Source organism: Hypanus sabinus, chromosome 5 (genome assembly GCF_030144855.1).
Source record: "Hypanus sabinus isolate sHypSab1 chromosome 5, sHypSab1.hap1, whole genome shotgun sequence".
In the NCBI taxonomy this organism is placed as follows: Eukaryota; Metazoa; Chordata; class Chondrichthyes; order Myliobatiformes; family Dasyatidae; genus Hypanus; species Hypanus sabinus.
The window spans coordinates 111492888-111509250 of record NC_082710.1 but is presented as its reverse complement, the minus strand read 5'-3'; the positions used below and the strand labels follow the sequence as shown (position 1 = coordinate 111509250).

The window sequence follows — 16363 nt, the reverse complement described above, 5'->3', positions numbered from 1 at the left end:
AGGAAATTAGGCAGGGTCTAGCAGAGGAGAGAAAGGAATGAAGAATAAGTGGAAAGCTATTAAAGTCCAGGAACAGCATGCTCCATTACACTACAAACACAAGACAAAAGTATAATACCCAGTATTACAAATCCAGTAGTTCCACTCCAGTGTGTTATTGTGGTCCACCAGTTTCCAGTGCCCCAAATGGCCACCAGCTTAACTCTGAAGTGTAACTGGTATGGAAATGATCCCCTACCTTCATAATTTTATTCTGCTTGTTTAATGTGGTCAGCCAAAGTGATGTTGCTCCACTCATCAGGAATGTAGGTGCAGTATTCTCGACCAATAACAGCACCAGCACCACTTTTCTCTGTGATTGGGTAATCTAAAACCCAATCTTTCTGTTTTCTGTAAGGCGATCATTCAGCCAAAACCCAGGTTAACATTTCCTCAGTATGTCTTGAGAGCTCTGGCAGTCTCATTAGCCAGTGTTTCTATTGCAGAGGCCATATGCATAATTTCTCAGGATAGCCTTGCAGTACCATACATGGGAAAGGCTATCATCCAAAACCGTTCTCCCTGCGTAATAGCCCTCTTATTACACCGAGTGTAGGCAGGGCGCTCATCCAGAGCACTGAAATGGTTTATGAACGACATGGCATATCCCAGATAGCAGCAACTGTACCACTCCGTTGGAAGCCACGGGTAGGGCCAAGAGCCACATATCCAGTAAATGCCGTATAGTCTATAAGGAGTACCCACCTTTTACGGCACAATTCAGTGTAGACATAGCCATCACAGGGTACCTTTCCTGCTCTCACTAGCTGCATCCTACTGACTAGTTTGACCTGTGCTCATTATACAGTCTGCACCAACATTCCTTTGTGGGGAATTACTTTCAGAGTTGAAACCTTGGAATTAAACAAATCATGTATAGGGAAGTACAAGCCCCTAAAACATTTATTCCACCAGGTTTTAGGCTCATGTTCTTTAAAACCACAGTCATAATATGGGGTGAGGTTGGCTAGAATAGGCCACTTCCAGCTTTCCCCAAATCAAGATGCCAAAACCCAAGAAGCTGGATAACCAGACTTGCTGTTTTTCTTCAGGGGTCAAATCGTATTATGGTTTACTCCACTGTGTGGGTGAGGGGTCAACTGAAGGGATCTCATTGAGAGTTTAATGGTGATTTTCGGGCAAAGTCATAACCTGTTCCTGGAGCCGGCTCAGCGCAGTCTGTGACGTACCTTTTCCATTTGACAATTGAAGACCGCTGAGCATGGCCCTCTGGGAATCGGATTGTTGGATTTTACCCACTGCATGATACGAAGACACAGTTGCTGCACAACTGCCTCAGAGGCTGCTTGGTGTTCAGTGGCCTGCAGGCCAATAACTGCCTCTCAGAGGGGGTGTATTGGGTTGCTGCCTGAGCGAGAGTCTTAGTCTAAAACCCTAAGGGGATGCAACGCCCTTTCAAAACCTGCCACAGGCTCCATTCAGCCACCCAAGGAGTAGCCGTAACCTGCAATTCAAAGGGGTACACGACTCTGTCACGAGGCTAATGGGAGAGCCTGTTCCACAGCCTGTTTGGCAGCCTTGAAGGCCGCCTGCTATTTGGGACCCTATTGGAAAACTGTCTTTTTTTTTGGGAAAGACCCTGGTCAGACCCCACTTGAAGTACTGTGCTCAGTTCTGGTTGCCTCACTACAGGAAGGATGTAGAAGCCATAGAAAGGGTGCAGAGGAGATTTACAAGGATATTGCTTGGATTGGGGAGCATGCCTTATGAGAATAGGTTGAGTGAACTCGGCCTTTTCTCCTTGGAGTGATGGAGGATGAGAGGTGACTTGATAGAGGTGTATAAGATGATGAGAGGCATTGATCGTGTGGATAGTCAGAGGCTTTTTCCCAGGGCTGAAATGGTTGCCACAAGAAGACACAGGTTTAAGGTGCTGGGGAGTAGGTACAGAGGAGATGTCAGGAGTAAGTTTTTTACTCAGAGAGGTGAGTACGTGGAATGGGCTGCCGGCAATGGTGGTGGAGGTGGATACAATAGGGTCTTTTAAGAGACTCTTGGATAGGTACATGGGGCTTAGAATAAGAGGGCTATGGGTAAGCCTAGTAATTTCAAAGGTAGGGACACGTTCGGTACAACTTTGTGGGCCGAAGGGCCTGTATTGTGCTGTAGGTTTTCTATGTTTCTGTGTAAAACCTGATATAGAGGGTGTAATACAATGGTCAGATGGGGTATATGTTGGCACCAATACCCCAGGAGCCCGACAAAACACTGCATCTCCTCAGAGGTGGAGACAGCTATATTCAGAATCTTGCGCTTGGCCTTTTCAAGTATCTCCTGCTGTCCACAATGCCACTGTATTCCTCGGAATAGAACATTCTGACTGGGGCCCTGTATCTTTTTGGGGTTGATGGATCACCCTCTATTTACCCAGGATGGTAACTAAGCCATCCAGTGCCTGCTGCACTACCTCTGCGAGACCCCCTGTAGCAGCACGTCGTCTATGTGGTGGGACACGATCTGACTGTATTTCCTGTAAATCAGAATCGGGCATGTGACTTGAAATTTGTTAACTTACTAGCAGCAGTTCAATGCAATACTTAATATAGGAGAAATAAAAATAAAATAATAAGTAAATCTTATTTAGTATACTTTATACAGTATACATATATTGAATAGATTAAAAATAGTGTAAAAAAACAGAAATACTATATATTAAAAAAGTGAGGTAGTGTCCAAGGGTTCAATGTCCATTTAGGAATCGGATGGCAGAGGGGAAGAAGCTGTTCTTGAATTGCTGAGTGTGTGCCTTTAGGCTTCTGTACCTCCTTCCTGATGGTAACAGTGAGAAAAGGGCATGCCAGAGGGTGCTGCAGGTCCTTAATAATGGACGCTGCCTTTCTGAGACACCGCTCCCTGAAGATGTCCGGGGTACTTTGTAGGCTAGTACCCAAGATGGAGCTGACTAAATTTACAACCGTCTGCAGCTTCTTTCAGTCCTGTGCCATTGCCCCCCCATACCAGACAGTGATACAGCCTGTCAGAATGCACTCCACGATACAACTAAAGAAGTTTTTGAGTGTATTTGTTGATATGCCAAATCGCTTCAAACTCCTAATAAAGTATAGCCACTGTCTTGCCTTCTTTATAACTGCATCAATATGTTGGAACCAGGTTAGATCCTCAGAGATCTCGACACCCCGGAACTTGAAACTGCTCACTCTTTCCACTTCAGATCCCTCTATGTAGATTGGTATGTGTTGCTTCATCTTACCCTTCCGGAAGTCCACAATCAGTTCTTTCACCTTACTGACATTGAGTGTCAGGTTGTTGCTGCAACACAACACCATACCACTAGTTGACATAGCTCATTCCTGTACACCGTCTCGTCACCACCTGAGATTCTACCAACAATGGTTGTATCATCAGCAAATTTATAGATGGCCTTTGAGCAATGCCTAGCCACACCGTCATGTGTATATAGAGCAGTGGGCTAAGCACACACCCCTGAGGTGCACAAGTATTGATTGTCAGTGAGGAGGCGATGTTATCACAAATCTGCATTGGTTGAGGGAGGTACAGAGGCCCAGGTTCTGTAACTTCTCAATCAGGATTGTGGGAATGATGGTATTAAATGCTGAGCTATAGTCGATGAACAGTATCCTGACATGAGTGTTTGCGTTGTCCAGGTTGTCTAAAGCCGCATGGAGAGCCATTGAGATTGCATCTGCTGTCGACCTATTGTAGCAAAAGGCAAATTGCAATGGGTCCAGGTCCTTGCTGATGCAGAAGTTCATTCTAGTCATGACCAGTCTCAAAACATTTCATCACTGTAGGTGTGAGTGCTACTGGGTGATGGTCATTAAGGCAGCTCAAGTTATTCTTCTTGGGCAGTGGTATAATTGTTATTTGAAGCAAGTGGGAACTTCTGGCTTTAGCAGTGAGAGGTAACTGTATTTCCTGTAAATCTCGGGCTATCAGGTTATGGCGCAACAGAACTGTATACACACTTCTGGGGGAGGTGGCAAAAAAAGTACAGGCAGTCCCCGGGTTACGTATGAGTTCCATTCCTGAGTCCGTCTTTAAGTCGGATTTGTACGTAAGTCGGAACAAGTACATCTGGTATTATTTAGCGTCAGTTCATCAAACATTTGTCTTAGTATATAGTATATATTTTACCTTTCTATGAATATAAGACACTTAAGAAATGTATATATTCCAATAACTAAACCATTGTGTTGCTTAGTAATAATTGTAGCTTTCATCGGGGCAGGGCCTTTCACATGCTCCATTATTCTCACTTTATCTGTTATCCTTTAAAATTGTTCTGATTGTTGACTGACTGTAGCCTAACGCTTTTCCAATAACCGATGGCGTTTCACCTCTTTCCAAACGCTTTATTATTTCCACTTTACTTTCAATGGCGATTGCTTCCTGTCAATGGAACAGAAACACTGTGGACAGCGAGTCCCGAGCTCCGCCGGCTCTCAAGGTCCTCTGGGTCCAAGGACCTCTGCACCCTGTCAATTGAACAGAAACACTGTGGGCGGCGATTTCCAGGGTCCGCCGGGTCCTAAGGACCACCTCACTAAGACAGTGTAAATGGGTCAAGTAGGGGCTGTGCTGAGTTTGGGTATTTGATCCTCCACAATATTCTGTGTGGGTATTTAAACTGGAGGTGGCAGTGTTTTTTTTTACGAGGTTGAGTTGTGAGTTCAACATCAACCTGGCACGGATGGTATGGGAGTCACTGGATCAACGTCAACCCAGCACGGGAGCGGTCTGTCACTGGACTGAACCTCCATTCTTGAGCCCAGCGCTGATCTCACTGCGCCACCATCCGACTGGAACGGTGGGGGGGGGGGGGGGGGGTGGTGTCAGGGTGAATCTTACCAAGAAGAATTCAAGCCAAGTACAAAGTTAAAGACTCAACATAGTGTCAACGGCAACGATTTAAAATGGCGGATGGCGGTCTCCTTCTTTGGTTCGTAAGTGCGAGTTGTCCGTAAGTCAGATGTTCGTAACTCGGGGACTGCCTGTACTGTTGCCCTTCCCATGTAAAGGCAAACTGGTCCTGCGATTCTGGACTCGGGAATTGAGATAAGGACACTACTGCACACCAGTGCTTTCCCCTTTTGTCCTCGATGGTATTTACATCTGGAACAGTGCTTGTGAGAGCTGGTGTGTGTTTGTTCAATTGTTGATAATCAACCATCGTGTGCCATGTCCTGTCTCTCTTCCGCACTGGAAACACCGGACTATTATAAGGAGACAGTAGGGCGAATGATTCCCTCACGTAGTAGGACTTGTATTGTCTCCTGATTTCTTTGGTGCCTCCTGGGGTCTGGTACTGTTTGGTGTTGACCACGTATTGAGGGGAGCGGTATCACTAAAGCCTCCCACTTGGCCAATCCCATCTACATTTTTGTTCGAGCTACTCCAAAGGAAAAACGACCCTTTCTAGTTTGCAGTGATCTACCCCTCAACACCTTCATGCCCAGAATACATTCAGGAGATGCTGGCACTAAGTCAGTCATGCATCCTGGCACACCTGCTTGGAGGGCCACCTCCAAAGTAACATCTCAGGCAGGAAGAAGGGACCAAACCACGCCCCCCCCCCCCCCCCCCCCAATCTCTCAGATACCCTGCCAAATGTCAAGCATATAATCATTTCCAATAATCCTGACAATAGTATCTACCAGTGCCATCCATTATTACACATTCCCCTTTCCCTTGTGCACTGCAATAGATGTGCAAGGCCTTGGGTCACCCGGCGGGGCAAGGGCCACCGAGCATATCCACCTGTAGACCTGACCACCCTCCCACGGGAGCACGCCACCCTCTGGAGGTCACCTTCTGTCCTTCGTAATGACTCCAGTGCGGGATGTGTGGAATCCTGACCTTGAGATGTGGAAAGTGGCGCGGGATCAAGCAAGCTTCTGTCCGAGGAGGGGTTGGAAGATGACACCCCTCTCGTCTTTACCCTCGCAGTGTTCCCTTCATATCTCATATATGGTAGAAGTAGGAAAGCCATTGATCCCCTCCTTCGGTATCCTGCCCTGAGTGCTAAAACCATCTCCTTACAGCTCATAAGGGATCCAGCATTTCCCCCTGCCCCCATCTGCCTTTCAGTCTTCTGCACCTGACTACACACACTTTTGTCTGTATACTCCAATCCTTGTAAAAGGTATATTGCTACACTTATGGGACGACCCATTGCTGGCCCTGTTAAAGACAGAGCTACTCCTTTCAGATGGGTGACCACTACCATAACCAGATGTTCTTTCATAGTAGAGGTTAATTCCACATCCTCTAGAGGGTTTTCATACTGTTGTGTAATTCTGTAATGAGAACCCACTTGTGAAGGGCCTTGCTGCCTCCCTCTACTGTGCTCCACTCTTCCTGAGGCTTTAAATTCCATTCAAAGAGGGAAGGGTACCTGACCCTAACTGTTGCTGCTGCCACTCTTTCCCATAGCATTAAATTAGCCTCCTAGGACAGTGATCCCCAATCACCAGGCCACAAAGCATGTGCTACCAGGTCGCGAGGAAACAATATGATTTGGCGATATGAAACGATAGGAGTCAGCTGCACCTTTCCTCATTCCATGTCACGCACTGTTGAACTTGAAATAACCTACCAAATCATACCAAATAACACAAAGCCTAAAATAACACTAACATATAGTAAAAGCAGGAATGATATGATAAATACACGGCCTATATAAAGTAGAAATAATGTATGTACAGTGTAGTTTCACTTAACAGAATCAGGAAGATTAAGGCAAAACTTTTGTAGGGAAAAAAATTGGCACATACATGCTTGTGCACATCATGTATGCACACATCATGCATGCAAGCTCAGGTGCCCGCTCAAGACTTAATGTTCATGGTAGTCCTTCTCGGGGTAAACACAAGTGTACCGTATTTGACTGCTACTTTTGTCCCTTATTTGGGAGTGAGAAAGTTGGCAACCCTACTTGAACACCCCCACACCCCCTCCCCCCACCGTCGGCTGGTCTGCAAGAATATTGTCAATATTAAACAGGTCTGCAGTGCAGAAAAGGTTGGGGACCCCTGTACTAGGAAATGGGTGATGACCTTGGAGCTCCATTAATCACATGCTGAGATGATGAGTCCCCTAAAATACCCTCTCTGATTTAGATAGGGTCACTCCAGTACCTTCCTTATCCCATATCCTCAACTGTGATGTGTTAGAGATTCCCCAGACCTCTGTATCGATCTCCTAATTCTGTCCATTCCTTAGGGGAGAACTCCTGACCAAACTTCTCTGCCTCTGGGATGGAAGAGGTTGCTTGCTCAATAAGGATCATGGCCTGTAAGGTCTTGGGTATTTAGGGGGTGGGTGAACTTTTTGAGAAGGAATCCCAGAACTCCACTCTATCCCCTCTTCCCCATCCTCGCCTTCTAGCCAAACATCTCATTCCCTATCCACATGTTGAGATCATTGCCCCTCCTCATCATGCCTCGAACCTTAACGGGATCTGGTTGTCAATTAGCCCTTCGAGCTGTCTCTAAATTCTGCACCTTCATTAGCCAATAGGCTAACTCTATACCCTTATCTTCTAGTGCTGTGGCTCAGGGTCTGTGCCATTATGGCAGCTTCCTCCATGGCAATACAGCACTCACTCTGCATTCTCATACTTAAGTCCTATGATCTGCTGTGTTGGTGCTTTACCATGGCTGCAAGCAGCCAGAAAGCATCCCTTCAGCTCCCCTTTCTTCCGGGAAACCCTAACAAGTGGTGTCAGATTTCAACCTCGGGAGAATCTAACTGACCTGACCAATCCACAGGTGGTCCATAACTCTGCCTGAGGTTAGCAAGACTACCTAATCCTACACTGTTACCTGCCCACCCAAGGACTCAGCATCTCTCTTACTCATCTGTCTAAAAATACTCACCTTCTGTCCCAAACACTGGATCGTGCCACAAATACTCCAAATGTAATGCAGGAGAGCAGGAACCAATGAGTGAGACAGGACACAGATTTTAAAATGAGTTTGTGAGTAATTTATTTAAGAAATGAACAGTGAATCACTGAATTGGGCATCTAACTAAAGAAATACAGTATTCATTTAAGCTACCCAAAACATTACACTATACATTCAAGTTACCCTTTAAATGAACGGATACTCTGCTGAACCTCCAATTTATAAAACCCAAGTAGTAAGCATGCTACGAGTGGATACTTAACAAAACAGATGTGGGTGTGGGGGGGGGTCTGTGTGTCTTTCTCTGTGTCCTTCAGGACTGGTCACAAGTTCAACCTGAAGTTGGGCCCCTTGGGTGGCAGGAAAGAGAGGGTAAACCCTCTGCACGTGGTATTCTCCAAACATAGCAGTGAGCATTTCTGCCAAAAAGTTCAGCTTTTGTCTTTATCAATCCACGTTATCCCAGAAGCATTGTGGGACAGCCAGGTGGTCTTCTGCAAACTTGAAACATGTAACAATGATTTTTTTGGAGGGCATTGATTTCCTTCATGGTGTCCTTCCATGAACACCATTCTTGTTCAGTGCTTTTCTTATAGTGGACACAAACAGGGACTTTAGCAAGTTCTGGAGATTTCTGCACGTCTTTTGCTGTTACCCTTGGGTTCGTTTTCACTTCTTTCAGCATTCATTGATTGAAGTACCTGACTCTAAATAGCTTTTGTAGACAGCATTACCCTAGAGGTTCACATGTATATTTTTTAAACTTGGATTGTTTCAATGGTGTGCTCAGTATTGCCGAGAAGAAGTACAATTGTTTGTGTTGTTAGTTTCAGCAGATTGTGTTTGTCAATTATTGTGATTTAGATAAAGAGCAGACTGCAATTTTTAATTAATGCAGAAAACCAGCCAATTGCAAAGGGATCACAAATGTTTTCTTGCAACTGTATGCATTTAATAATTTTGACTTTAGTTTATGCAAATGTTGCCAGGGGCTTGAAGTACTAAGTTTTATGGCAGCATTGGAGACTGAAGGATACCTTTTTATCAAGATACACAAATCAAGAGGGACATAAAGAGGGTAACAGCACATTCCCCCCCCCCCCACCCCCGGACAAGGGAATAGGCACCTTGAGGACATAATTTTACACAAAGGAAAGATTTAAAAGGAACCTGAGGGGCAACCATAGTGGATGGTACTTGTAAAGACAAAGTGGTTGAAGCAAGTACAATGACATTGAAGGGATACTTGAATGGGTAGATAGGAAAGGTTCAGAGAGATATGAGGCAAATGTCTAGTAATTTCCTACCTAGAAGGGCTGGTCTTTCAATGCTCCATAATAGCAACACCAACCACTCTGCTTTTAAATTTTGCTTGTCTTCCTTCAAAATTTAGTTCCTTGGAATGCTTCCAAGTCTTAGTTACCCTGGAAATAGTCTTTTATAATGGTAATAGATTGCACTATTTAGGATTACTTGCACCCTCAGCTGCAAATGTGACGTGTGTTTAGATAAGGAGTATTCTAATTTGCCTTTTATTTTAGCACACAATCCTGTTTGCCCCTTACCTTTTTTCCTCACTGTCAGTTCCATTAGCATGAGCAAAAGTTTAGCTTGGTTTGACTAAATTATTGATATACAATTACTTGACTCCAAGAAAAAATTGATTATGACAAAATCCATTGTTTAGAAACTTAACTGGACTAACTATGTAAATACTTATAATGAGGCTCTGTCATAATGGAAGCTAAAATCATTACTGAAATGTGAGGTCAAATGAGTGAAAAATCAATCTAGGTGCACTTGCCTGTAAATAAATTTTGGCTGTATGTTTATTGTGAGGTGAATCTTTGTTTCTCCAAAGACTTCTTTTATCTTTGAAGTACAGACTAGGTACAGTGGAAAACTCTGCTGGGTGAATGCAGGACTAACTATATTTGATTATCATCCCAGCTAGGAAAAAGCAGCTAGCATCTTGGTACCTTTAAAATTGTAATTGCCCTAGCAGTAGTTTTTTTTAAGGTACAGTGCTGTTGAGTGTTCTGCTCCTTGTTTCTTCAAACACATTTCTACTGTAAAGCTCAACTGCTTTGAGAATAAATGCTGAGTTTTAAATCCTCTTTTACTGTGTATCTTTTACAGGAATAGAAGGTGGTATAAATGCTGAAGTTGAAAAACACCTTGAAATGGGGAAGAAACTTTTAGCTGCAGGGCAGTTAGCAGATGCATTGTCACACTTTCATGCTGCTGTAGGTAAGTGTGTTTGTATTTTAATTTTAAAAGCTGTGGCATAGTATTTAGCAGTCCAAAAACAATGAATATTTTGTTAATAATTTTATGGGCACTTTATTACTGCCAAGTTTAATTATTTGTGGCACATTTGTTCAATTCCTTACTACGAAAGATTTTTTTGTCTGTAATAAGGCAATAGTATTAAAGATATGTATGCACTTTGTTTTAGTTATTTAGGAAGTTCACTGGACCAAATAGTCTAACTCTTCTCCTATATCTTATGGTCTAAGCTAACTTATTGTGGTACAAAAATTGCTTTTAAAAGTCAGCTTTCCTCCATTAGCTGTGTTAATCTGACCATTGTAGTTGATTTAATACCACTTGTAGTAAAATTATGTGTTGATCTAAAACAAAGATGTGAATACCGGAATCTGGAGCAACAAACAATATATAGAAGGGTTGGCCATGTTTGTGGAGGAAAATGGATTGCCAATGGATGGTTGTGATCCTTAACTGCCTGTCTGATTGACATGATAAAACCAAAGCTTGAAACTAGTTATTGGATATTAACTAGTCAGGGAGTAAATGATCCCAATGACTACCTACCAAAATAAGAATGGAAAGGCTGAGGTAACAGTGTTTGTGTGAAAAATGGTAAACAAAACAGCTAACTTTGTACATTGACATGTCCCTTAAACAGCTGAAGTAGTGGTACAGAATTAGTTGAGGGGGCAGAATCAAAGGATGCCATGCTTTCTGAAAAGTCATAGAGATACAGCATAGAAATAACTCCTGCCTATCTGACCATGCAAAATTCTGAGCTAGTCCCGTTTGCCTGTTTTGTCCATGTCATTCCAACACTCCATGGGGTATTAAAGCACCAACAGTCTCCCTCAGTGCAGCTGTGATATTGCCCTTGATTAGTAATGCAACTTTGCCTCCTCTTTTTCAAAACTTTGATAACATGGTATATCAATCCCCATTCCTGCCCCTCTCTCAACCAAGTTTCTACAATGGTGTTGTGATGGAAAATAACTGGTTCTTTGAGTCTCAACAGTAGAGGCATGGACACACACAGTTTTAATAATAAGGAATTTATTTACAAGGGAAAGTCAGGTCAACACAAGCAACTACAATACACAAAAAGCAATGTGGGGACAGGGTACAGTTACAGATACAAAGAACAAGGGAAAAGCACTACGACAGCTATCTCCCTTGACCTTGGATAGCTGCAGCTCCCTTACCAGGACAAACAATAGACCTTCCCAAACATAAATCAATGCACTTACTTCAATGAGGTAGTCTGTACAAGACAGCGAGCTAGGCACATGTCTCACCTTTTATAGCATGGGGCTGGATGAGATAATCCAATTAAGGTGACCAATAAATTAGGTGTGCATTGATTAGTTGGGAGGGACCAAATGTTGATTGGCGTGTGCTGTGTCCTCCGACCAGCCAGGTGGCAGTGCGTCTGTCAAGTGGCCGATATCTCAGGATACACTCCACCCCTCGGAAGATGCACCACATAGCCAACACACATAAGAGGGTGACACAAAATCGCATATCCCAGAAATAACCAATTTTGAGCAGCTAAGTAAATGCAGAGACACTCTTAACCCGCGGGCATGCGCAACATAGTATAGAAATGGCTATGATTACAAGAATGAGTGCGCTGGACCAGTGAATGACAGTTGCCCACCATCCCTCTAGGGACCCAAATGGCCACCAATTGCCCCATGAGGTGTTGTGCTGGAGGAGCTGGTCCCTTGATTTTTGAATTTGAGCCACCAAGTCCCGAATGTGAGCAGCCAAGTGAGTGATGTTGCTGGACTCATCAGGGATAAAGGTACAGCATTCCTTTCTGCACACGTTCCACCATCAGCAGCGAGTAGTAGTTCAGTGCCATTCGGTTCTGCAGGGCGACCATCCTGACAGCTGTCAGTTCTGCCACCGTTCGGGTGAGGGCATCCTCCGTGTGTTGCAGTGCCACTGCCGTCTCGTTGGCCAGTGTCTCGAGCACACTGGTCATCTGGATCACCTCCCGGGACAGCCGGGCCGTACCATCCTCCGTGTGTTGCAGTGCCACTGCCGTCTCGTTGGCCAGAGTCTCGAGCACACTGGTCATCTGGATCACCTCCCGGGACAGCCGGGCCGGACCATAACTGGGAAAGGCTATCATCCAGAACCTCTCTGCCTCTGTAATGGCCCTCTTGTCCTGGTGGCTGCTGTACACCGGATGCTCCCCAAGGTCATTCAGGGGGTGGATGAAGGTCACCACATATGCTAGAAAGCAGCAGCCGTACCAGCTCGTGGGGAGCCACGGGTAGGCATGGTGGCCACAGAACCAGCAGGTCCCGTTCAGGGTCCAGGGAGCTCCCAGCTGAGCGGTATCGTCGGCAGTGGTCACTGGGGCACCCGGGTACCAGTTTCGCTCACAGTTGCTGTGACCAACTGAAAAGTTAGAAGTGTACTCAGTGCGGAGTCTGCACCAGCATTCGTTAGGTCTACTCAGTGGCTGTGGAATAACTCTGAGGGTGGGGACTCGGGTGGAGGGAAATACCAGTTCCTGAAGCACCCACCCCATCGGGGGTCAAGGGAAGAGATGTTGTGTAATGGGGAGGAGAGTGGTGGGGGACTGCCAGCAGGCCCCCCCCCCCCCCCCCACACACAGATATGCCAAAACCAGCAGGGGCAAACAATCTGTGTAAACAGTTCATCTCAATGTCATCTGGCGGGATTGGCGTGAGTGGCAGCACATCATCAGCGTGTGCTGGGGCCCACAAGCAGCTCCAGCAGTCCGATCTGTTGGAGTTGCTGTAAACTCGTAAGCGACCCTGAGGAAGGTGTTGGCAGCTGTCACGGAGCCAATCATCGCAGCGACCAGGAGGGATGACTGGAGTCGCACTATTGTCCTGTGGAAGGAGACAGGGGTGAAGGGGTGGGGGTAGGTGTAGGAGGAAACTCATTCCCGTCTGGTTAAATGCCAGGTATGTATACAGGACAAATCAGATTTACCCGGAATGGCAACCCAGCAGGTGTTCCCTGGATCGCGCGCGACAATTTCTCCCTTTCTGGGGAGGCTTTGTGGCTGTCGGATCCATACTCTGCCCGAGTCCTCGGTCTCAGGGGGTTCGGTGGATTCCCAGTCGGAAGATGGGGACTGTGCCAGGTGGCGGGCCAGTGGGGATCCCCCTTGGCTAGCGGGCCGTGTGTTTAACTGGTCAACGGCCTGCTGAAGGACACTTAGCCACCCCTGCAGCGTGCGAGAGGGTGTCCGAGTGCGTATTTTTTCCTTGAGCAGGCCGTTCAGTCTTTCAATTAAGCCCGATGCCTGGGGGTGGTGAGGTATATGGAACAGCCATGAGATCCCCGCCTCAGCCGCCCAGGTCTGGGCTTTGGTCCCAGCAAAGTGTGAGCCCTGATCGGATTGTACCTCCCATGGGACCCCATAGATAGAGGAGAGGTGCTGTAATCCTCTGATGGTGCCATTCTGGTCGGCCCTCTCAAAGGGCACCGCCACCAGGACACCCGAGTATGTGTCCACCATCGTGAGGACATACTGCTTCTTATTCTGTCGCGGGAGCGGTCCAATATAGTCGATTTAACATACCTGACCCGCCCCCGTGCCATGACGAATGTGGCCCGGTGGCCCTATCGGCCAGTCCTGTGGCTTGACTTGCTGGCAGATGGGGCAGTTATCTACAGATGTTTAACATCGATCGAGTGTCAAGGTGACACCGAATTGTTCAGCCCAGCGCCACGTGTCATCGGCCCCTAAGTGGCCACCTTTGTGGTGTGCCCATGCAGCTAGTGCACTGGGATCTGTGTCGGGGTGGAAGTGGTGGCAGATGATATTTGGGCAGCCTGGTCCACAGCAGCACTAAGCTTTGCCTCTTCATTATCTTTCCGGGTATGGGCATCCACATGGTGGACAGAAATTTTTCTGTGGGTAGCCTGGTCCCAAATGAAACACCAGTGGTGCTGTCCCCAGAGGGGACGTCCGTGTATTTCCCACCCCATGTCTTGCCAACGGGCCATCCACACCGCAATGTCATTAGCTACTGCCCAGGAGTCAGTATAGGTGTGGACTGGTCCGGTAGTGTTTTGGAGGGTGAGGGCTACTGCCGCCAGCTCGGCAAGTTGACTGGAACCTCCCTCTCCCTCGGTGGTTAAAATTTTACCCGTGGCGGGATGAAGTGCTGCCGCTTTCCAAAATTGTTTACCCCCTTTCCAGGCGCGCAGTTTGCTGTCGGGGTCGAGTGAATCGAAGGGTTGACCCCAACATGCTGGGGAGGGTTGTACCTCGGGGATGTCCGGGGCAGGGTCCTGGGACTGGGGGAAAGCCATGACTTGTTCTTGGAGGCGGCTGACTCTTCAGGCTGTATCACTTCCACTTGACGATGGAGGACCTCTGGGCACAGCTCTCCTTGTGGGTAGAATCGGGGGACTTGACCTATCACGTTATGGGGAGATGGGGGCAACGGACGACAGGGTCGGTGCCTGTTTGGTATTCTGTGGCGAGGAGCGCCAGGTAGCAGGCTAGTAGCTGGCGCTTGAAGGAGCTGTAGCGCACTTCCACTTCAGGTAGGGACTTAGTCCAGAAACCGAGGGGGACTCTACGCCCTGGGGTCTTCTGCCAGAGGCTCCTCTCAGCGACCGTCTGGCTCGCTGAGACCTGTAACTCAAAAGGCAGACACGCCTGGCGGGAAGAAAGTGGTATGGTCTGGCCTGGCGGTCTGGGGGCTGTGGACTGGTGGTCATTTTGTAACTAGTCTTCCCCCTGCAATGCTCCTTCCACAGGGCATATAGGTTGGGGGTGGGAATGCCATCTATCTGGTTACGATCCACCCTTGCATGCAGCAGGTCCATGTACAGCTGCCTGCGTGTATATCTGCGAGGGATAGTGTCTAGGGCCCTTGTCTCGGTCTTCCGGACCTGCGTAGGTGCCCCCCTCTGCATATATTCTAATCCCTCCAGGAGGGTGATGGCATCCCGTATGGTCCTACTGCTGGCTGGTGCCATGATGGGCAGGATTACAGACTTCAGATCGGGGCGCGCGGTCGTGACCAAGTATCCCGCTAGGGCACCGGTCACTTGTGTGTTTTCAAGGAAGTTACGGTCGCAGGCACCTTGATAGATGCCATTGACCAGTGCCCATTCCCTGATAACCCGGGTGCCCTCACTGACCGTACCCCATTGCGGGCACCCGTGTAGATCCCACTCCAGAAGTGTGGGATAGCGAGCTCGTACCGTGGTCACTACCCGATCCCACAGGGTTGTGCCGTCGCAGATTTCCGCTTGTGGCGCCCACAGCGCATTGTTTATGCTCTGCTGGTCAGAGGGGCTTCCCGGGGCGCTTGTCTCCTGATGGGAGAGGCTTCCCGGGGCGCTTGTCTCCTGATGGGAGAGGCTTCCAGGGGCGCTTGTCTCCTGATGGGAGAGGCTTCCCGGGGCGCTTGCCTCCTGATGGGAGAGGCTGAGGTTGGGGCCCCCCTCATCCCACAGCCGGAGCAGCCAGGCAGCCGGGTGCTCGCCTGGTCATTGGCGGTACCGCTCCGCCATTGTTCATTGTCCATTTCCATTCTCCATCTTTCTCCTTCTTAAAACTCCTTCAATCCCGTGCTCTCACTGGAAAATAACTACAGGCAGTCCTGGGTTATGAACGAGTTCTGTTCATGAGTCTGTCTTTAAGTCGGATTTGTACGTAAGTCAGAATAGGGTATATACGGTATTATTTAGCGTCAGTCAAACGTTTATCTTAGTATATAATATATATTTTACATTTCTATGCATATAAAACACTTAAGAAATGTATGTATTTCAATAATTAAACCACTGCATTGCTTAGTAATAATTGTAGCTTTCATCGGGACAGGGCCTTTCGCATGCTCCATTATTCTCACTTTACCCTTTAAAATTGTTCCCATCGTTGACCGACTGTAGCCTAATACTTTTCCAATGACCTATGGCATTTCACCTCTTTCCAATTGCTTTATTATTTCCACTTTATTTTCAACCGTGATCATTTTCCGTCAATGGAACAGATACAGTACGTACTGTACTGTAGACCACGGGCGGCGGGACATGACTTCCCCCGGGTCCTAAAGTCCACCCTCACTGCGACAGGTTAAATAGGACAAGTGGGGGTCTTTCCAATCGCTTTATTATTTCGGCTTTATTTTCAA

At 47.0% G+C, this 16363-nt stretch overlaps 1 protein-coding gene across 1 annotated transcript in view; it reads left to right on the top strand.

Annotated features, from left to right (window-relative positions):
- The window catches only part of dnajc3a (DnaJ (Hsp40) homolog, subfamily C, member 3a), a 70123-nt gene that overhangs the window by 9872 nt on the left and 43888 nt on the right, over positions 1-16363 (top strand). Inside the window, exon 2 of the mRNA XM_059970338.1 lies at positions 10089-10199. Coding sequence (XP_059826321.1) covers positions 10089-10199 — 111 coding nt within the window. The remainder of the gene's footprint in view (positions 1-10088; positions 10200-16363) is intronic.